This window comes from Electrophorus electricus, chromosome 6 (assembly GCF_041902795.1).
Source record: "Electrophorus electricus isolate QZ-2024a chromosome 6, ASM4190279v1, whole genome shotgun sequence".
Classification (NCBI taxonomy): Eukaryota; Metazoa; Chordata; class Actinopteri; order Gymnotiformes; family Gymnotidae; genus Electrophorus; species Electrophorus electricus.
In genome coordinates this window covers 17,480,014-17,502,760 of record NC_137502.1, presented here as the reverse complement: position 1 = coordinate 17,502,760, position 22,747 = coordinate 17,480,014, and the positions used below count along the sequence as shown (strand labels likewise).

At 41.8% G+C, this 22,747-nt stretch overlaps 1 protein-coding gene across 3 annotated transcripts; it reads left to right on the top strand.

Moving 5' to 3' along the window:
- golim4a (golgi integral membrane protein 4a) lies at positions 1 to 22,504 on the top strand. 3 transcript variants are annotated; one of them, XM_027026800.3, is made up of 16 exons: positions 1 to 772; positions 6,622 to 6,696; positions 6,929 to 6,978; positions 7,676 to 7,729; positions 7,955 to 8,105; positions 8,374 to 8,456; positions 8,780 to 8,863; positions 10,563 to 10,724; positions 13,888 to 14,073; positions 14,199 to 14,350; positions 14,882 to 14,958; positions 15,856 to 15,920; positions 17,091 to 17,270; positions 17,423 to 17,491; positions 17,601 to 17,687; positions 20,483 to 22,504. In XM_027026800.3, exons 1-16 carry the CDS (start codon positions 457 to 459, stop codon positions 20,612 to 20,614), a joined length of 1,923 nt encoding a protein of 640 aa, XP_026882601.2. In that variant the 5' UTR covers positions 1 to 456; the 3' UTR covers positions 20,615 to 22,504. The 3 variants fall into 3 exon arrangements, with proteins under 3 accessions (XP_026882601.2, XP_026882602.2, XP_081571995.1); XM_027026801.3 differs by lacking the exon at positions 10,563 to 10,724; XM_081715869.1 differs by lacking the exons at positions 8,780 to 8,863; positions 10,563 to 10,724.
- Positions 22,505 to 22,747: the final 243 nt, after the last annotated feature.

Here is a 22,747-nt window from a genome sequence, read left to right as displayed (position 1 = left end):
GACTTGCTATACACCCTACTCCAACAAACATAATAAAAAACTTTTTTTTTCTGACGGAGCAAACCCCGACCAATCGTGCTGGACCTTTTTGTCAGGAGTACTTTTTTTTAAGCAAGGAAGGACTTCCTCCAGGTTCGCTGCTGGGCGGCTACCGCAGCTAGGTGACACGTAACTAAAATTAAAAGTGCTGTTTACGGTTTAAGGCCTCTTAATCTAAAATGAAATCGAGATTTATCGTTAAGCTTATTTGCAAGACGTAGTGCTATGCTGGTTATAGACTCTAACGAGAACCAAAAGCTGATATATTTTAAAACTGTTGCAGCCTTTAGATATTTCACAAGTTGAGAGAAGTCCATGTAAGTTGGGTTGTGTTGGAGTTTTTTTTCTGCATCCTAATAAAGGACGTGTCATGCACGCAGAGGATTTTGTCCAATTTGGTTCAAATCCCATAATTTAATGAGGGAGATCGGAGTGGAACGATTTATCCCAGTACTTAAAAGCCAAGTGGAAAGTTTGGTGGATCCAAAAGTTTGGGAATCTCGGCAGTTGACCGCGCAGTCAGCGGGGTTTGTAAGGCGATCCAACATGGGCAACGGGGTATGCTCTAGAAAACAGCGAAAGATTTTCCAGTCGCTTTTGTTCATCACAGTAGTTTTTGGACTAATATACGGCGGCATGGTGTCGTACGAAATGCATAAGCAGCTGAAGAGGACGGAGGCTATGGCATTAAAGTACCAACAGCATCAGGAGTCCCTGTCGGCTCAGCTTCAAGGTATTAATATTCGGAAGTATCACGTTAACGAGAGCATTAAGAATGGAAAAACGTGAAACTATTGGAAGATGTGTTTTGATTAAGTTTTGGAGCATTATTTCGTCGTTTTGAAACATTGCTTGTAAAGTTCCGTGATCTTAATCCTGGCTTCTTGTTACAGTTTAGGTTCTTGCCCCCAGGAAAGGATTTCCTGTAGGATTTTTTTTCTACTGTACTTCGAGCAACAAAACCAAACGCATTTCCCCATTATTTGTTGTTAGTTAACCGTACACCATGTGTTGGCTCTTGGCCGCTAGTTTATTATGTATTTTACCGAGATTAGAGAAAATGTGCTTGTGTGTGGTGGGGGAGGTGGCGGTGGTGATTCTCACTAATAAACTAAAAATGTACTGCATGAATTTGTTGTTCCTATAATTCCTCCAGGTAGGGTAGTCCATTGTTGTTTAGCCATGTCCTTGGACCCCACCAGTGCTTCCTCATTTTTAGTTTTGACCTGGCTCCCTATACACCTTAAAGTTGAAGAATGCTTAATACCGGCTACAGGTGTACTAATGGATTAGTAGAAAAATGTGGACCATCTGGCAGGCCCAGAAGATTGGGCTGAGAAACTGATGTAGGCAACATAATAAGAGGAACTTGATGGACAGGATACCATGCCGTGTCTTTTAAACTGACACGCTCCCTCTGCGTCTGAATAGTAATGTGCATAGTCTAGTTCACTTCATCTTTGGCTTAGTGATTTTAGACTAACTGACAGTTACTTGTAATGTAGGGTTTCACAATAGGGTGAGGGGTGCCTTATTGCAATACTCTTGTTAAATATTGGGACTATAATATGTTTTGTGATGTATTAAAGACAGCAGTGAACCTTTGATGCACCCAACATAATTTTGACAAATATAATGCTGACAAATGTCATATTACATGTTTAGCCCTGTATATGTAATCATTCAGGGCCCGATTGCAGTGCCAGTATGTAGAGAACAGTCCTTTACATACTCTTTTTCTCTTGCTCATGTGCACCTATACTTGCCCCCCAAAACTGTAACTATACTTCAGAAAAGTGCACTCTTGTTCACTCCTTTGCTCTTTAGAGTTCTCTATTCTGAGTGAAGGGGCTAGCCGCTGGGAACAGACACCTGAGAATGAGGCCTCTGTAAGAAGAGCTGTGGGCGAGCGATGGCTTGCACTGCTGCTACATGATGTTTTGTGCTTATCTGCTGTCCTCTTTCAAATATGTTACAGCTTTGCTCAGTATACTCACAGGCAAATGTTCTGTCACAAACATTTTGTTTTGTCTCACCTACTTTGTTTAGGGCATTATATCTTAATAGGCTTAGTTGGCAGAGTTTATCAACCTGTGGTGCCTGCTCTGGTGGTGCTAGAAATGTGACTCAGCTTTCAGGAGCAGCTGGCCTGGCTTACTTACTACTCCCATTGATGTGGTATCAAAGACTGTCCTGGCTTCACAGACCTCCAACCACAGCTGCTACAGATGCTGATGCTTTGCTCTTCTGCTGTTCTTGTGCTCCTTCTAGCAGCAGACTTTGTACTGGTTAAAAGCATGCACCTATGTGGGCATGTTCAGTGCAAAAGGGGCAGAGTTGTACACCGCAAAGCCTCGCAGTAGTTCTGGTACTTTGCAAGGCTGGAAGGAAGTGGAAAGGAAGCATTTCTTAGGCTCTGATGAATCATTTTGTGCCATCTATTCATTCCCAAGTCATTTGACCATTGGTAAAATTCTCCTTCAGAGTGATCTGGGCTGTGGAGTATCTGCACGCATGTCTCCCTGCACTGAATGACATGGGGATGTCATCTGTTATTGGCAACATGGCATTTAACTCTCGCGTTTTTAGGTTTTTGAAGAGTTGAGAAATGTAGGATATGCTTTGATTGTCTGCATGAATTGATGGTGTCTTTATTTACTTACCCCTCAGCTTTTAAATTCTGAAAATGTAAAGAAAGGTTGAAGTTTGAGTTGTAGCTTTAAGCTTTGGTTCATGGGTCACTCCTTATCTATTCCAATTCTTCCTTGTCAAATTATTCTTATTCCTGTGTTCATCAGCAAATGGAAACTTGCTTTCAACATCCATCAAATGCTCAGGCTGTTAGAGGCAGAGTGGCCCTCAATGCTGCATTTAACCAATACAACTGTTGTGGGCACACGGAGTTCTATTAAGTAGTTAGCGAGTGACTGTAGAGCACTGCTCTGTAGTGTTTCCCCTGAATTAACGCACCTGATTCATTCCGTTAACTAATGACCAAACCCTTAACTAGGTGTGTTAGAACAGAGTAAATGCTAAACTCTGCTGTGTCGTGGCCTTGTAGAGCCTGTGCCCGAAGAGTTGGTCCTGCAGGACTGGAGTTTGACTTCCTGTGCTAGAGTAAACTCAGGAGGAACCTGATAATCGGGTGCTAAATTGACTCAGGTGTGTCAGAAGGGGAAGCATGAAAAACGCAGTGTGTCCAGGACTGGATCTGTAAGTACCTGGATTACATGTCTTTTTCCATTTACTTTCGAATGACAACATATAAATTTAAACCAGTCGTATAGTGGTTTTTTTTAGGAGTGATGTTGGGGGTGATGGGGTGCCAGACGTAAAGCTGCGGAGTCTATATGGACTGCTCAAGTGTGCTTATATCATTCTCACTGGGATTGATTATTAATGCCTTATGATTCCTTCACCCCCCCCCCCCCCCCGGGCAGGTCCGATCATTGAGCACTAGTTTACTGACACCATCTCTCCCTCTCTTGTTCTTTCATTCTCCCTACTTCTCTTTTAAGTACCATTTGTTTTCCTTCATGATTAACTGTTAAATCATGCACTGGGTGTATGTTACATGATGAACATTTTTAGTGTCCTGATATTAAAGCACTCATATTTTGTGTACACACGGTCATGTTCAGAGTTAGCAAGCAGTGTGGGTCATTGTGAGCTGTGTTCAGATAGTTGGGGTCAGCGCTTCTTTTGGTCCCATTTGCTAATCAGATGGACTGACTTATCCCAAGATGGTTTTCAAGCTTGACAGTCCAGCTTGATGGAAGTTTGTTTCTTCATTCTAGATAACCTTGGAACCTTTTATAGCCAGAGCGCACTGACCCAACATTCCCCAGTCAATACCAACAAGCCCAAATGCCCAAATGGTGGTGCTTTAGAGCAATGGTTCTCCCTCTTTGGACCCATCACACGGTACATGTTTGTGTTCTATCCCAGCTCCCACACCAGATCCAAGCTCTTAAGATTAGGGTAGAGCAAACATGTGGATTGTCTGGTTGAGAAATGCACCTCGGTAAGGCATCTGCTCTAGGGCATTGGTGATACTCAGAAGTGCAGTGCAGATTATCATTGCAACTCTAATCTAATGTATGTGATCCAGTTAATCCAGGCCTTCTGTAGTATCACATTGCCAGACTCTCTAGAGAGTGGTGCTTTTCACCACTTAATATGGCCAAGAACTGCCTCCTGTTGGAGGAAAAGGAAATTTGACAAGCAAAGCTACCAATCTCAAAGATGGTAACTCAAAAACAGGCGGAGATCCAATAAACCAGACAGCAATAAACAAAGGCTCAGAAACATACCAAAATGATGACGAGACTTTGCAAAGACTACATAGAAACACGGGGTTTGAATATAAAGACTAACGATGACTGACAAGATGCAGGTAAAGGGCAATAATGGGTAATGGAACTAACAAGGATGTGGAACAGAATGAAACCAAAACAAGGAAGTCAATAAACATAGTGGTGTTGCCGTGGGAACCGTGATGCCAGGAAGGGGAATATGTGACACCAATGGCTTCTAACCCTCCCACTAACAGGAAGGGATTTAACTTGGAATATTGTTAGAACTCCCAAATGTTGAAACACTTGCAAGTAACTTAAATTAACATTTTCCCTCCCATATTTACTTAAATATCGGATTTAAATTTTGAAGAGGCAGGCTGAAGCTGTTTTTTCATGGTTTTTCCTTGCCAAATGTGCTGACTTTTTCCCCCAGCTAAAGCCACAGATATTTTTCTTTTTAAGCTGCTTCCTGCTAGATGCACCTGCTTCCTTTAAATACACTCGAAGGCACATGTTTCACACTCGGTAAAGAATGTAAACATTCATAAATATCAATACAGCCATATCTGTATCTGTCAGAGTGTATTCATGATAGATTGCTGTATCCATATTTTGTACCCAGCCCTACTGTCAATGTTAGCTGTAGCTAATGCACTCTGCTTTAGGTGTCCGCTGTACAATACAGCTCATATGTGCTTCATTCATAGTATTTTCTGCAACCCCCAGCTCAACACACAAAGGCCCTAACTACTCTTTCTCTGTGACTGACCAAATGCCCTTGTCAACTTGGTGAAGCTCTGCATTGAAACATATGGGAAAAGAAGATAACTTGATGTGTTGTGCTACCATAGATGCCCTGCTGTGGATGAGAATCACCAAAAGATCTTGCCCTGTCAGCCAGGACCTTGGGCGGGTTTCCTCGGAGCTCCCCAGCACTGAGGTTTAACAATATAATACAAAATGCTGAAATGCAGAAAGAGAATTCTTTGGGCAGTTAGAATGACAGAAATCTTTATACATGCTCCCTTTTATACATGTTTGTATACCATACCAGTCAAAAGTATGGACATACTTGCTGTTTCCTCATTTTTACCATTTTCCACATTTTAGAATTTTAATGATGCAACAGGACAAAGCCTGAAATGCATGGAATTATGGGGTGATCAATACAGTTTAAAATATATCAAAACTATTGTATACTTTAGATCAACCAGCTTCATGAGGCACCCATCTGGAATGCTGTTTCAATGTATGCTCTTGTTTCTTGGCTGGTTGACTTGTTAGGGGAGCATCTCACCCCCAACACAATTCTGGGCTTCAGCTGTTTATCTTGAAAGCAAATATGAAAATAATATTATGAAATATGATAATATTATGAAAATATTATGTGTGAAAACCTTGATATTTCATGTAAGTATTAGTTGATATGTATTATATAATGCCTAACCTATAATGTATCATAGATGCTGCATCCTATGGCATGTGAATGTATTAAGATGTTTAGTAGTAGGGGCTGTTTGGAAACTTGTGCTCAAATGGAGTATATGTGTCGCCTAAGGGTGATGCATGCTGTTTTCTCTGCCCATATGGCAATCTGTCCAGGGTGTAGTAATATTTGAATATGTAATGAACTAGTGGGAAAGAGCAGGAAGAAGTGGGTGTCTGTTGGGAAAAGCTCAATTATATGAACCATGTTGGCGATCCCCTTTTGGAATGTCGTTTGTCTTAGTATAGTGCTCAGCATTGTGTGACCTGTCCTATTACAATAGGAAGTAATAATGATTGAGGGATTTGCAAGGATTCACATTGCATAGCTACTTCAGCACAAGGATTGAGAAAACCCTGCTCGTCATTGTTACCAGTAAACTATGTGGAGAGTATGTGTGAGGCTGTAGAGTTGGGGGGTGAGTGTAGTCTGCGGGGGTTGGGAAGGTCATGGTACATTTACTCCTCGTATTACAAAGGAAAAGGTAGGGTGCAGTGTACATTAGAGCCCGGCTAGATGACAGAGCCAGGCATGCTGTTAGACACACATTAAAGAGGGAATGAAGGTGACACTTGGTGGTAGAGAGTCCTCCCTCTTGTGTGTATGCGTTCATATGCGTGTCGCTTTTCAAATAGCACAGTGCGCTAGATGTAGAGGTGGTCTTAACCCAGGCTGGGAAGGGTATGCTAAAGTCATATCTTATTTACATTTGCCTTGTCATGCATTTGCTTGTGTGCACTTTGTGAGTTTCTGCTTTTCTGAATCACTATTCACTCCTTAACGTTGATCTCTTCTTAGTTGTATATGAGCATCGATCCCGGCTGGAGAAGTCTCTGCAGAAAGAGCGCCTGGAGCACAAGAAAGCCAAAGAAGGTAAGTCTGACTCCTTCAGACCTGTGACACTACTACTGTATTACTCTGCTACCTTTATTTTTAAGACCTGTGTTATGTTATGTTATTACACATTACTAATATAAGATTTCTCAGAGTACAATTAGTGCAAAATATATAATATTGAATTTCACAGCACTGCAATAACCTGGACAAAGTACAGTGTCCTGTGTCTGAGTCTGGAGGTGATTGGATTTTGTTTTCTGTCTTTCAGACTTCCTGCTGTTTAAACTAGAGTCTCAGCAGTCAGTCAATAAGGAGAAGGTGAGGGAGGCTGATGCGTGTTTGCGGTGAGCGTGTTTGCATGAGTTTTTGTACTCTACCATCTGCAGCCAGGCTGGTATTGTTGTGCGGGAGTGACTGCTCGTGCTCCGTCCTTATGCTGTAGAGCCACATACTCTGATTTTCTTTTTTGAAAACAGACCATACAGAAACGATGCTATAAAGTGGGCTTTGGGTTCCAGGATCTCGTGTTCAGTGGTCTTTAACCAAACATTTGTAACAATCAACAACAATTTAAGCCCATAGAGGGCTTCTTCTATGTCCCATGTAAGTGGGATGCTGGCACATGCCATCTTGGCTGTTTCTCCGCGTGGCAGTGTGTGCGTGTTTGCTTGACTGCTTGTGTGCTGGGCTGTGTTGGATTTGTGCCTGTCTGTGGTTGTGTTTGCATGTTTAATTGTCTGGCTTCATGGCTGCACTTTGGCTGTCTGCTTGACCGTGTTAGCTGCACGTTTGCGTGAATGTCTCCATGGTTGCGTCTGTCTGGCTTCATGGGCTCCTACAGGCTGGGACCTGCCTCGTCAGCACACGCTGTGGTTCACAACCTGTGACTGAATGCTGCTGCTCATGGCTTTCATTAGTTAGGATGATGGCCAAAGTGCACAGTGATCAGCGAAGACAGTGGCCTGTTTGATGGTTTGTTTGTTTGTTTGTTTGTTTGTTTGTTGTTTCTCAACAGCAAGATGGCCAAAACAAGTTCAACTCCCTGCACTCTCAGCATCAGATGCTTAAGGTCAGTATGGCATGGTGTTAAATGGATTGTTCCCTTTTGTCTAATATGAAGGCTGTGGACCATTTTTCTATGACTTTCATTTTTCTATGAAGGCTCTGATGTATTGCACCAGTTCACCTTTTTAATGACGTGTGATTTTAGTTGTGTGTATGAAAAGACCATTAGAAGCAAAATATATTTAAATATGGCCTTGGTCCTTTTTTCTGGTTGCCTGCATCCTCCCAGAACCAGCATGATGACCTAAAGAAGCAGTACTACGAGTTGCAGGAACAGCATCAGGCCCAGGACCAAGATCACAGCAAGGTCCTGAACGAACACGAGCAGAGGTTCGATCACCTGCAGCAGACCAAAGAGCTGGAGATCTCCAAACTGAAAGGTATCAGTTCAGCTCTCCCTTTCACTACTCTTTGGTACCTGTTCGCTGTTTTCTAGAGGCTGTGTGTAGACTAGCATTTGTACTGTTCTCCCCATTTACCCCAGCAGTGCTTATTATTATGCTTCCATCTAATGCCTATGAGGTATGCGTGCTACCACAGTTCATATTGTGTGTGTGTGTGTGTGTGTGTGTGTGTGTGTGTGTGTGTGTAATGGCATGTCTAGGTGATCTATTTTATAATGCTGAAATATTATTTTTCCTCATACAGAAAGTGTGCATTATCTGCGGGAGGAGAATAAGCAGTTGAGGAAATCTCATCAAGAGATCCATGTTCAGCTTCAAGATACTAGAGTAAGGCCCAGATGCAGTATGGGTAATATAGTTTAGCATCAAAATGAGTAGACTTAAATTAGAATAACTCACTACTCCATGTTTCACAGTCATCATACTACTCTACATCTACTGCAGTAGATTTAGGTCCTTTCCATAAGTACGCAAACTGTTTTGAAATACGTACTTATTCACTGTTTTCATTAAATAGCCACTAGGTGGCATGGTTTCCATGTGGCCAACAGTGCTAACTGCTGCAAATGCTCAAAATGAACTGGTTTTGTGAACGACGACTTGCGGGTTGCTTGCCTTTGAACTTTTGCCTGTGACCATCCTCCTTTCAGCTGCAGCACAAGGACTTAAAAGCAGCCCATGAACAGCTTGTGCTGACACTGGAGGACCACAAGAGTGCGCTAGCGGCAGCCCAGGTCAGGGCATATGTGCGCCAGGTTGTGCCGCATGTGCACGCATGGGCACGCATGTGTGCATGCATGCTTCTGCATTCTGATGGCTGAGCTCTGACCATGTCCTCTGAGACATGGAGCTACGTGCATCTGCATTTCGGCCTCAGACGCATGTTAGTCTGCCTGCTAACGAAATGACCTGCAGCTTCTAAAAGTCCCAGTCCTATTTGATTTTTTTCCCCGAATTGTCTCATTTGCACTCTCTTTTTTCTCTTTGTCTCTATCTCCGACTCTTGCTCCTTCTCTCATCTTCTCTCTTTCTCTCGCTGTCTTTCTCTCTTTCTGTCTTTGACTTACTCTTTGTCTATCCCCCTGTCTCACTCTGTTGGCCTCTGAATCTCGTGTGCTGCCAGTAGAGCTGAGAGAATTTTAGGCTCTATATGATCTAAAACAGTTAGAACCTGAGACTCTTATAGGCTGACGTGTGTGTGTGCGTGTGTATGTGCGTACATTTTAAATTATAGGACCATATAAAAGAGTGAGGGGAATGGGGAAGGGAATTAGGAACGTTACAGTTTTATCGTATAAACAGCTCTGAGAGTTGCTGTAAGCATTTAAATGAGATTTATTAGACAAGCTCATTTGAGCTTCGGTCACGGTATCTCAATGCATATTAAAACAGTTTACTTTAAATGCTAATAAATGAATAAATAAGTAAGATAACGTGACACACTGGCTTTTACAAACCTAGCCTTAGGGATACTAACCCAGTCCGTGGGACTTCTTTACTGAAAGATTTTTTTTTTTTTTTTTTTCAAGCACTATGCCATATCTGAACATCCAGCCCTGTAACCTCTGCTTGAGTCCTTTCCTATCGGAATAAGCCACTGTTGCAATAAGGGCATGTAATGGGTGATAGTTTTCCCTTCGTTCTGCTATAACTGTCTGTATATAGCAGACACAGAACAGTGTTTGCAAATTCACTGTATTTCCTGTGCTACTGCCTTTGGGCCATCTTTCTGCCCACCTGCCTGGCGTGATGGACACTTGACAGTTTTGGGCTTTTCTTGTGCTGCTGCCTGGCTGCTTGGTTTTAAAGGCTGCGCTGTGTTCACCTAACCCTCCAGCTCTCCATTCTGCATGTTCAACTATCTTTTCAGTGTATGCCTTTGTTCTGTGCGTTGGTGTGCATTCATTGTGCAATGATTTAATGTCATTGGCGGGGCAGTGGTAGCTCAGTGGTAAAGGTACCCAACTTGTAATCAGAAGGTTGCCAGTTCTACCCCCACCACTGCAAAGTTGCCACTGTTGGGCCCCTGAGCAAATCCCTTAACCCTCAACTGCTCAAGCTGTACTCAGCCATGACTGCAAGTTGCTTTGGATAAAAGCATCAGCTAAATCCTGTCAATGTAAATTAGTCATTTATTATTAGGATTTTTGTCAGGACCTAATCATAATGGATTGCTGTACACTCTTAACAGCACACAATGCAGCAACGTTTGGCAAAAGAATCTTCAATGACACAGAAAAAAGGAACATAAATGAGTGATTGAGTCACTTTTCCTACAAAGATTACGGAGTCTGTGTACTGATACCAACTACACAGACTCTGCAATCAGCTCTTGCTCAGCAGCATGGTGATGCTACTGTTACTAACTTGTCCCTGGTTCTCAACGGCAGGCGAGGTGAGTGTGGGTGTCTAACGGGGGCCCTGCTGTTGTAGGTCCAGGTGGATGAGTTTAAGCATCTGAAGGAGACTCTGAATAAGATGCCCAGTCTGAGGCAGCCAGCGGAGAGGCAGCCACCCACAGTGGGTCTGCACACCCAGCCAGCCGGGCGTGACCGCATCGCCCTGCCCGCCCAGCACCAAGCCGCGGTGGCTCGGGTAACCCTAGCCCTTTTACCTCCATCACCAAGTCCACACTAGGGTTGCACCATTTGGACTGAAACACTGCTCTGCTACATATATTGCCATTGCAATACAAGTTGTAATTGATTGAAAACATATTGGTGAACTCTTGATGTGACTGGGTTTAAGGCTGATCTGCATTATTTGGATTAAAATTTTGTTTGCTGTATCAAGTGAATGTAGTCGTTCACGGAAACTCACAAAATGCTCATGGGAACATCTGAGTTTTGGTCAGGGATCTCATGCACAAACTATGGTTTGTTAAAGGGTTCGTTTTGGAGCCTCCTGGAAAGGCCATTATTTGGTAATCATAATCACTTCAGTGTATTGTGCAGTCCTAATTCAGAGCATGCTCCTCTAAACCACATCCTTCCCCAGCAAACCTCACTCTGGCCACCAAACTCTGTCTCTCAATGGGCCTCGTGCAAGAACTACTTGTATGAGAAAATTAGTTCTTCAGTTCTTCATGGAAGCGGTTTAACAGAACTTGCCATATTCACCAGTGTTCTTTTATGGTCCAGTGGTCCAGGCCTGGTGTACAGGCCATGTTCTGCTTTTCCCCAAAGATAACCATTTTTCATATATTTAAGTGTGTAGATGATAAATATTTCATTAGCTTAGAAATTTGCATTTGAACTTTAATGTAATATTAAACTTGATGAATAACCATGTTGCAGATATTCTGTTCAGCAGTACCATTTGACTTTTTACTCTGCAGTAATGCCTCTTCTGATCTGCTAAGACCTGACAGGCTCTGTTGCTGCACGTGGCCACACTGCCTTCTAACTTCATATAAAGTGACAAATTAGCCTACATTTAAAATTCATGTATGTCCTCGAACAGTTTGATGATGATTCTGCCATCACAATCTGTCCACAATCTGTCAAGGTTCTGGTCTTCTATTGAGACACCTGACAGTGCAATGTTATCCATCATGCATTTTGATTTCCTCCATCTTCCCCTCAATCTGCTCCTGTTTTTGTCATGAGGTTTTTGTAAATTCATATATGGAGCAAATCATTTCCATCTCAGTCTTTAAGACCCAGGAAACCCAAATGTATGTTTTCTGTACGAGAGTGTCACTTTGTCGGGCTCAGGTGTATAAATGCAAAATATGTTAGTGTGTCCTAAAAAAAAAACAGGTTTTTTTGTTGTTGTTTGAGTGACACTATTGGCCAATTTCTGATATATAATGCTTCATCTTTATGTTTGGTGATGTAATGTTTACACTCAACAGTCCGAGGACTGATGCCTCTCCCATACCCTCTGTGTTTCCACCTTCTCGTCCCTCTTCAAGTCTAAGCAACCAACTACCAAGCCAAATGTACAGTAGAATTTGTTTCTTTGGAATGTTTTTTTTTCTAAGGGGGTGTGCATAGTTGTTCTCTCAAACATCTTTTGTAATGTTTGTAAACAAACATGGATCAGTGTACAATAGTTACTGTCTTGGAGTAACAGATGTTACTACACAGACCTAAATTCTAATGTATAGACCTCACACAAATGATGCCATTCCCATAACACCACGGTTGCATCTTGTTCTACAATGAGGGAATTCTATACATAGTTAAAGCAGTGTTGGATCAGGTTACATTGACCTTAATAACATGAAAACCTGAAGGTAGTCAGTGCTAGGATGAATTATTCTGCAGTGAAGTCTGTGCAGTTTTTCACTGCTAACCCTGCCGTTTCATCCTGATAAACGTTGGTGTCTTCGTTGGCAGGTTGGTGCATGTGTGATGGTATTACTCCAAATCTCCCTGTCTGTGCCTTAATCTGCAACTCCTAGTTGAGTAGCACAGTAGACCTCAGGTCTGTAACAGTGGGCTGGCAATCAAGCCTGCTTGTTGCAGTATCAGGACCATATAGGCCATTCTCAACTAGGACTGATGAGACTGTTTTATCATTTCAGTTCTGTTTTTTAATATAAAATGATTCATAATATTTTAGTGTTATACATGCATTTGTAATATGTATAATATGCTTCCTGAGTCTTTAAGTGACAGTGAGAACAACAAAGGTTTTAGCAACTCTTGGGTTCAGTAATGTCACTACTGGCGTTATGTTTTTTATCTACTGATTTCTGAGAGCCCAAAGGTTGCACTTTTTTTTTTTTTGCTACTTTTTGCATTACTCATGCGTAGTTCTTATGAATGCATGCTCTTAGACATTTTATGCTCATGAAGTTTGTGGAATCCATTGTGGCAGAGTCAAACTGCCTTTATACCAAAAGGAGGAGAAAATTTAACATACAAATGTGAAAATGTTCTTGCATGGGGCCCAACATGCTATAAGAATGTGTGTGGTTGGTGTGGTTTTATGTTCTCTCCACATTTCACCTACATGCAAAAAGTCTGTAAAACAAAACAAAATTGAGTCGCATACAGAGTACAGTTATATAATATATTGAGTTATATTATTGCACACTACATCAAGTACGAGCTATATTTGTGTAAAAGGGGACAAATAAAAAAAAAAAAGATTACATCGGATTTAAACAATTACATATTGTATGACTAACGCATGGAAACATATTTTCAGTGTCTCCTTCTTTATTCTGCTTCCAGTGCTCTTCTTACCCCATTCTGGGTCTCCACGCTGGAAACCTCTTGTTGTCGGGTAGTGTGTGTGCGGGTGAGGTCATAGCCGCAGCCTGAGAGACCACAGTGGTCGAAACACACAGCTTCGAATAGCTTCAGCACAACTTCATCACCACAGTTGCATTGCAGACGCTGAGGGAACACGGCATGCTGCAGCGTGACATACTTTGTTTTGTTTTTTTAGGATCATACAGATATTGTAAATATGGTTGCCACTGGTTTGCAGGATATTTTTGCTGACATTTTTGACAACTTCTATTATATCTTGTTTTCCTCTGTTATTACAAATTTAGACATGGTCAATTCTCAAGCTGATCTCTACTCTCTTGTAGTAAAGCAGAACCAGCAATCTGAGTGAATAAGGGTCAGCATGTACCCTTCCCATGAGATGGTAACCTGCCGCTAGTCTTTTCTGACACAATCCGTGTAGTGTCGGCGAGAGCCTCAACACACTTGAAGGGGAACACTAAACCTCCAGAGCTTCTAGAAACCTGGAACATTCCCACGGTTCCAATGCACCTTCTTTCCCCCATCTGCAGCGACATGAGGAGAACCCTGAGGGGGCAGAGGTGGAGGTAGCAAAGGCAGATGAAACGAGGTCACGTGGGGCAGATGAAGAGGTGGATCCCGGTCAACACGAGCAAGCCAAGGAGCCAGACGAACGTCCGGAACGGAACCTGCCGGACGAGAATGCAGTGGAACACAGGCAGCACGTCGAAGAGAAGGTTAATTTGAAACCATTCGCATTATTCAAATCGGTTCTCGCGTCCACCCTCCTTTGCGTGCCTGTCCGACGTCGCTGACGCTGACCCGCTTGCATTAGCTTGCCGCCTCTGTGTGTCCACATTAGGCTCCACCTGGGGTGGCGCAGGAGAAGTTGTTGTACGCGCAGGTGCAGGAGCAGCAGCGGTTGGCTGAGGAGCAGAAGCAGAGGGAGAGGGACCAGCAACAGCACAGGGACACGGAGCTTCGCGAACAGCAACTCCGGGAAGACCTGCACAGGTTCAGTCCAGCAAGGGGGACACATGTGCATAAATACACATCTGCGTTGCATCTTGCCATGGGCTTATTACATGGGTTTTTCTAAGGACCTGCAGTAAGACATTAATATCTTCATTCATTATTCACTTTAGAATATGTTGGTTTATAGTAACAAACTAATAATGAACAGGCAAACATGGTTGGCAGGGGGGTGTTGGTTGTAGGCAGTAGAAGTGTATTGCAAAGATGGACAAGGATATTACAAGGTGAACAGCTAATTTTTCCAAACCAAAGTGCAGTCCACCTGTCTGCTAGTTAACTGTCGCCAGGAACATTCTTATTAAAAGTGTCAAAACAAGTTGCTATGCACAGACTCAAAGAAGTACAAGAGATAAACACACAGAAAGAAATAAAGCTTGTAGGTTTTAAAATATAAAAATATAGTCCACTTCTTCAATAACTTGGAACATATTTGGAGTTTGGAACATATTTTGTAGACTACTGTACTTGCATTTAAAATTTTAAATCTTTTATAATTTTATATAATTTCAGAAATAGAGAACACTATAACACCATGGATTCTGGCGTTGTCCATGGTGATGAGCACCCACAGGCTGAGGGTGAAGCAGGTCAGTGATTTGTCTAAGCTTTGGTTATGACACTGTGCACATACAGACAACAAGGGCATCTAACATGGATCTACTCAGACAACCTAATGAGCAAAGCAGTCTGTTTGATCTGTTTTGTGGGTTTGCATTAATGATTTCCCCATTAGGGTATACCTGAGAGTGCAAACGACATGGAAGTGTCGGTGCCAATGGATTAATTTAGAACCTGCAAGGTTGCTAAAGCCTGAAAGTATTTTTTAGTATGTATATTTCCTGACTACAACTAAAGGAGCAGTCCTAATGCCCTGCATGTTTCTTTGGAATGAGGGGGATACTATGAGAAAGGAGAATATGTAGGCATTAAGGGCAGGTTATTTTAAACCATGTCAGGAGGCCAGAATAATGGAGCTTTATGTGATTTATCTCGCACTACCAACAAAATTTTCTTTGGTTTTCTGTCGATCTATCTGTGTAGTTCCTTAATTTGCTTATTTTTCAGTATAACACTTTTAATTCTGAAGTCTTACATTTCAGGCAAGTTTTAGTTTGTATTTTAAGGAGACGTCATTGAGATCAGAATTCAGCTTTGCTAATCTAACATAACTTATTAGGGACCCTATTAGCCTGAGAGCATAAACTATTACCTGTGAAATACCTTTAGAACATACTGCCCAGGTACGTCAAGGTGATGATTATGATCACTGATTTTTATTTTTTTTTTAAGTTAGGCTACACTGAAATGTGGCTTTGAAAGTAGTGCGACAGTATGTTCTCCTTTGATCACAGTACCTGCAATGCAAAAACAAAATTAGACATGCTTTACTTTGCCTTTTTTGTACGTCCCAAACATGAGTCAGTGAACTCATCAACTAACTAGGAGATGATTGTGATTACTACATGTCCTTGTGTTTGCTGAAGAGGGTGATGATCTACAAGATGAAGAGCAGAGGTTTGATGGAGACCAGCAAGTGCCTCAGGATGAAGTAGGATCATTATTTCTTTCTCTCTTGTGTGTGTGCCGCCAACCTAAGCGCCCCCCCACCCCACCCCCACCACACACACACTTACAAATGCGAACATTCATCCTGGGCACTCAGTTCTTAACTAAAATATGTGACTATGCACTGATCTGTCCCACTAAACACACCTAGATACGGGGGTTAAACGAATACGCTGGAAGTCACTGTAGAGCTGGATTGCAGCTGACAGAAAAGATCCCCCCAATGGTGCCTCCTACAGCAATGTGGTCAAATCTCAGTCAAAAGTGCTTCCCGATGTCATATGGGATAGAGGGAATTGTTCACAATGTTCTCCAGTGGTGGCACCATCCTCTCCTGTCATGCATGCTACAGTGGAGCAGGTCTTCAGTAGTGCACTCTAGTCTGCAGGACTAATCACAGTTTGGATGCTGTTTCTGCTGAGCTCTATCTACCACCCCTTGTCCTGAAATTCCCCTGCACTGCACAGATCAGTGTTTTCCCTGTTCATGACACACCTGACTCAGTTCCTCAGTTAATTGATATGCCCTTGAAGAGCTTACAGTGGGAGTGTTGGAGAAGACTAACTACTAAATAATGCAATGCTGGTTGACACCAGGACCATGGTTTGGGCATACATGACCTTGATGTCAAGATGCTCTATGCTGTATTAAGAGTCTAGAGGGCATCAGTAAAAGGCCTAAATCCTGATCCAACAGCAGTGGAGCTGTCTCATACCTGGACTCACAATGCTAAGTCAGACATCTCAGCTCATCATCTTTCAAATTAATGAATTACCGTATTATTATTATTATTAGTATTATTATTGTTAGTTGACTCTGACACCTCTTCTCAGGTCATCATCCAATCTATTCTTGTCTATCAGTCTATTTCAATATCTATATCAATCTATTTATGTATTGAGCATGACGAGCTCAAAAATGTGCAGAAAACGAGAAAGAATAACCACTGTCTGAGTCTCAGATCAGAATTACCGTGTATTTCATCAGTCCATTAGTGGAATCCATTATCATCTAAGGCGGGGAAAAAAACTTTCAATATCCAGTGAATATTGTCTGAACATCTGATCGCGCTTTTCAGTCAAAGGCTACAAACAGCATATCGGAAAAGTACGATGTTGGTGGTGATGGAACATCTCTCTTTGACCTCACTTAGCACCACATGGAAGCAGAGGTTGATCCAGCAGATGACCCCAACAACCAGGGAGAGGATGAGTTTGAGGAGGCTGAGCAGCAGGTCCATGAGGCAGAGGCTGATGAAGAGCCCGTTCCTCCTGGCCACCCTGACAGACACAGTGAGCACCAGCATCAGCCTCCTGCTGATGAACAGCTGGTGGTGAGTCACAGTCCAGAGACAGAGAGAGAGATCAGAGCTGCGTCAGGCAGGGCTTCATCTGTAACTTGAATGCAGAGGATTGGAGTTGATGAGATTTACAGAAAATGTGTCGTAGAGTTAAAAAGACTGAAATGTGTTGTGCATTTGTGCAGATGGCAGGAAACACAGACCAGCAGGAAGATAACTTGGACGAGCAGTATCAGGAAGAGGGAGACGATGAGGTGAGACCCACACACACACTCAAAGAAGCATCCACGCATGCATGCATGCACACACACACAGGCTCACAAATGATATTTTTAAAAATTTGAGCCCTTCTTTGTCTGCCAGGCTCAGGATGAGTTGGCTGAGGAGCAGAAGCCAGAAGAGATTGGAGAGGAAGAGGCGGACCCTTACAATGAGGAGAATGGAGAGCAGGTACGTCTATGGTGAAGGTGTCTGGAGAATCTCCTTATCCAGATATCCCCACGTCTATAGAGAATCTGGTATCTCCTCTTCAAGAGATGCATGTGTCTCTTTAAAAACCTTTTACATACATCTGTGGAGATGCAGTATCTTTCCTGTAGGTGTGTATTATGTATCACTATGTTTCCTAAGTTTGGTTTTCTGAGGTTTGCAAACAAGTTTGAAAGGGAGATTCTGCAGTGGTGCCATTTAAATAAGGTTATGGAGAACTATGAGTTCAGTGATTGCAGAGATTAGGACTGTAGAAAGGCCTTTTCTAAAATTCTGGGCCATAGAAATAGCCAGGCTTTAGAAATGCCCAGACATTTGAAATCTCTAGGCTTTAGAAATGGCTGGGCTCCTGTGGCACCGGTGAGACAGATATTTCTCCTGATTAACCCTTTATTCTCAAAGCTTTTGACTAAAATATTCAGCAGCACAACCTTGAGCAGGGACCCTACAATTTTAACTGAGGCACATTTTTAAGAAGGGAAAGGACTGAAAAGAAAGTGAGTGAAAGTGAGACACAATGGATAGAGAGAGAAAGAGGGGATAGGATCAGGAGAGGGAGGATAAGAGGTCCAGCCAGATCAGCGGGTGAACAAGTGCTCAGGAAGAAGTCTACTATTAATCACTTTTTCTGATTGTGGCCCAGTGTTTTACCCCCTAGGATACTGAAATTAATCTGGAGACACACTTTGTGTCACTCTGCCTTTGAAGATTCAAATTTCTATCCCTCCACCTAATTTCCCAGTGCCGATCCCACGTCTCCCATTAATCTGTTCCTTTGCTCTCTTGCCTTTTCCAAAACGGCTGGCCTCTCATGCACCGTGTGCATGTGAGTGTGAGTATATGTACATGCTTCTATATCCATGTGGGCAATAGTGCGAACATCACCTTAGGCAAGCTGTTGTGTTAACTATACTCTGCTGGCTGTGACACAGGACTGAACAAGGGATTGGTTTTTCTGTATGACGGGCCGTTTAGGGTGAAATCAGTGAAACACTTAAGCAGACTACTTGCCCATACATATGAAACATTTTCATATCAATATCCTACTACTTACATTTCTGTATGATAACTTACACTTGTATATACATGCAATTGCACATTCATTCACTGGTGTGTAAACATAGAGTTTAACTAGATTTTGTGTATATGTGTGGCCACGTGTGTGTAAAACAATTTTCAGTGCACCCAAAAGTAATTTCATTATAAGAGGAAGGCAGATATTTAACATCTATACAGCATGCTCATCAATAATTGTCAGCTGATTATACAACTAAGGAAGAAATATTCTAGCAGTTTCACCAATATTTTGTATGACTCATACTAGCACTCTCAAACACCTATAATACACTTTGACAGGGGATCATATTAATCAGTGTTTGGATCAGGGGTTTATTTAGCACAGAATAGCTTCTCTTTTTGGAATTGATCTAGTAGCTATGTCCAATCAATAACCCGCAATCTTAATTTTCAAATTTTCATAACTTGGTACGTTTGCCCTGTTTTCCTTAGGACTCTTTCACAAACACGAACAAGGTCAGGGTGGTGCGACTACACTCTAGTGCTGTACATATTTCAAATACACGAACTAGCGCTGAAAAGTAGGATGTTTAATTACTCCCCTTCCCCCAACGTGTGTATACACCAACACTCCAAGTAGAATTACACCAATATTCCCCACATTTCACACATCAGGTCATCTAACACCAACACTTTGACATAGCGTTCATAACCGGGAAGGAATGAGCACGGTAAATCAAGATAGGAGACTTGGCGGTCTCTTTACCACTTCACTGCTCACCCCACCAGTCCCCTTTGGTAGACAGGGAAGCGAAGTTCGTAAATCCCTTGGCAATATTCTGTCTATAGTCAATAATAAGAGGAAAAATAAATATCCTGCTCCTTTAGGTGTATATCCACTACGTGAACGTGGAGGGAGAAGATGTGAACCAAGTAAAGTCCCATGACCTGATGTTTCCGTGTGTTCAAAAAAACCTCTTTTCTGGTTCCTGGGAAACCCTCTTTTATTGCTAGTCCATTTGCAATCGTCCTTCACTTTGGGCGTTCAGTCCCAACTAGTCTTCTCTGCGAGGGACGAGCCCTAACTCATGTACCACACCCCCCCATATGTGATCATTACAAACTCATCAGAAGTTCTTATACCATAAGGGTATATAGCTCGTTTACAATTAAACAAACCGCTCGACACCTTATTTTCATGAGTGTGCAGTATGCATGTTCAAATATCTGCCTTCCTGTTACAATGAAATGCCTTCCGGGCACAATGAATTTTTTTAAACGTGCTCACCTACATACGTACAAGCATAGTGCAAGTGCGTGTATGTGCACATGTAGGTACGCAAATGAAAGTAGTGTATATGTACAAGTTTAAGTTAACCTGTATGTAAGTAGTATGTGCGGATGTGCACGTGTTATGTATGTATGTATGTATGTATGTATGTATGTATGTATTTGCGAGTGTTTCATGTGTATGCACAGTTAGTGTGTGGGTGCAGAGGTGTTTTATTGATTTCGCTGTAAACAGCCTCTCTTTTTTTGTGGTTACTGCTGCCTCACTCCACACCTGCACTTAACAGAGTTTTCTAATGTATGTCAGACTTTCCTTTTCACCCGTTTACACATAATGTGAAAGACATTTGATAGTCTGCTGAAACAGCTTGTGCTATGATATGACCAAATGTTTTTCCTTATTATTCCACATTAAAAGTGTGTGTGTGCATGTGCGCACGTGTGTGTAGGATGATGCCAGAGAAGAGCAGGAGGTGGAGCATAAGGACAGACAGCCTGACAAAGGCCCCAATGAGGAGGAGAACTATGAAGATGAAGAGGAGGAGCCAGAGGAAGACACCAATCACAGGGCAGAGATGTGAACAGGAATGTGAGAGTATGGCCAGTCACATCCTACTTCCTCTGTACAACTCTCCTCCTTTCTTTTAGTTGAATACAGCAGTGTGAAGCAGAGACTGCAGGTCTACAGGGAATGGAATATACTTCCCTCTGCTTGAGTTTTAAAAGGACACATGCAAACCTAAGGCTGCACAGACCATCTGTTTATAAACCAACCAGCAACCTGCTGCTCTCTCTGCAGTATACTGTATATCTTAACTGGGCCTTTTTTTGTTAGTGTTTAATTCTAAATAAAACACTGTTAGATTAGGTGGTTTAGGAATCAGATCTGTTTGGTCATAAACAGGAAAGATTTGACCAGAATGCATTCTGCTCAAAGAATCTGTGGTTGAAGTGCATTGATGATTTTTAAAATATTTAATTCTTTTCTTGTAAGCATCATTTTACTATTTTTTTGTTTCTTTTTGCTGGTTGCTGGTCATTTCTTGAAAATGGAGTCAGATGTTGGATTATCCTAAGGACTGTTTTTCTGTCAACAGTGCTGTTCTAGATTGTGTGCAAACTCACTACATGAATGTTATATTCGGCAAATGGATGCAGATGCTATTGACTTTTGCTTTCTACTGCTTCTCCATTTATAATTATTTATAATTATCTAATGTGAATGAGTCTGTTTAGTCCATTTTTTGAGATTTGCAATTTGGCAGTTGATTTGATCACGGTATCTAACTTTTTGGTCTTTTGCTGAAGTCTTGATAAAGTGCAAACAACACTGTACCGCACTTATAGTCGTGACTTGAGACTTGGACTCTGCTGTCTGTCAGTCTTTCTCATCTGAACTGGGAATGTTAACCTTCTCCTTCCCTGACATTCATGCCCAGATCCTTCCCCTGCTTGTTTTGCTGTGTCATATCAGCTATGGCACTCTCCCTCTCACTGACAGTCTTTTGGTCTCTCCCTCTCACTGACAGTCTGTTGGTCTCTCCCTCTCACTGACAGTCTGTTGGTCTCTCCCTCTCACTGACAGTCTGTTGGTCTCTCCCTCTCACTTGACGGTCTGTGGCTCACATCAGGCAATTGTTCGGTATTTTATTTTGCCTGTTTTCCTCATTCCCTTCTGTATCAAATGCAACTACAGAGATGCAAGCTACCAATTCCTCCTTATTCAGCCACAACAGCATTAGAGATTTTTTTTAAATTATTTTTACTTTTACATAATGAGATACATTAATGACTCATCATGCAGTATTACTGTTTACACCATGCAAAGACCTTTTAATGTTAAAATATCTAATATTAATAATATAAATATCAATGTTTCCCATTCAGGTTTCAAAGTCTTTATTGTTAGCACTGATCCAGGTATATACTTGGTGCAAAAAGCTTTAGTTTACAACAATTCCTTACTCTGATTTAGTTTAGCATGAGCCCACATACTGGCTATCTTTATGCATTAGACATGCTAGCATTTATGGGGTGAAAAGTTATTTTTTTAGCTTGTATATTGAGTAGCTTATATACTCAATAACCAGCCCAGTGTCCTTTTTCCGTTCTGGTCACCTGACAGTTCTGGATTTTTTGTGTAATTATTTGGTACTGTGTTCTGACAATGATTAACAGACAGAGGATGCCATCTTTGAGATCTGTGTATGTATGGAAATTCAATTTGCTGATAGGAGTTACTGTTTTGTGAAGAATTAAAGTATTTGAGAGGGAAAAACAGTGCATTTGTTCATTTTGAATGTAAGATTTATTTTGTAAAGTATTCTTTTTATTATGAAGAATTTTTTTTTTCTTTTTTTTTTTTTTTCTTCTTCTTCCAATAGATTTGTCTTTGATTATTTATCATCATAATATTGCAAGAACAATCTTTTGGGTAATTGTTCATCTGTTTAATACACTGTATTAAATAAGACATGCATATTTCTACTAATTTCTTTACAAAGACATTTGGAGATAATGGGAGTCACTGGGGTTAAAACTGAAGGCATTTAGCATAGCAATGCCTGAGAGCTGTTTTGGGGGTGTGGGTGTGCAATAAAAATGGTACAGAGATGGATAACTCTGGACCACTCCCTTAAAATATGTCTTGGGCAATGTGATGGTAAAGGCTAGAGATCTGAATACCTAATGCTGGCAGAAAGCTATTTTCAGGA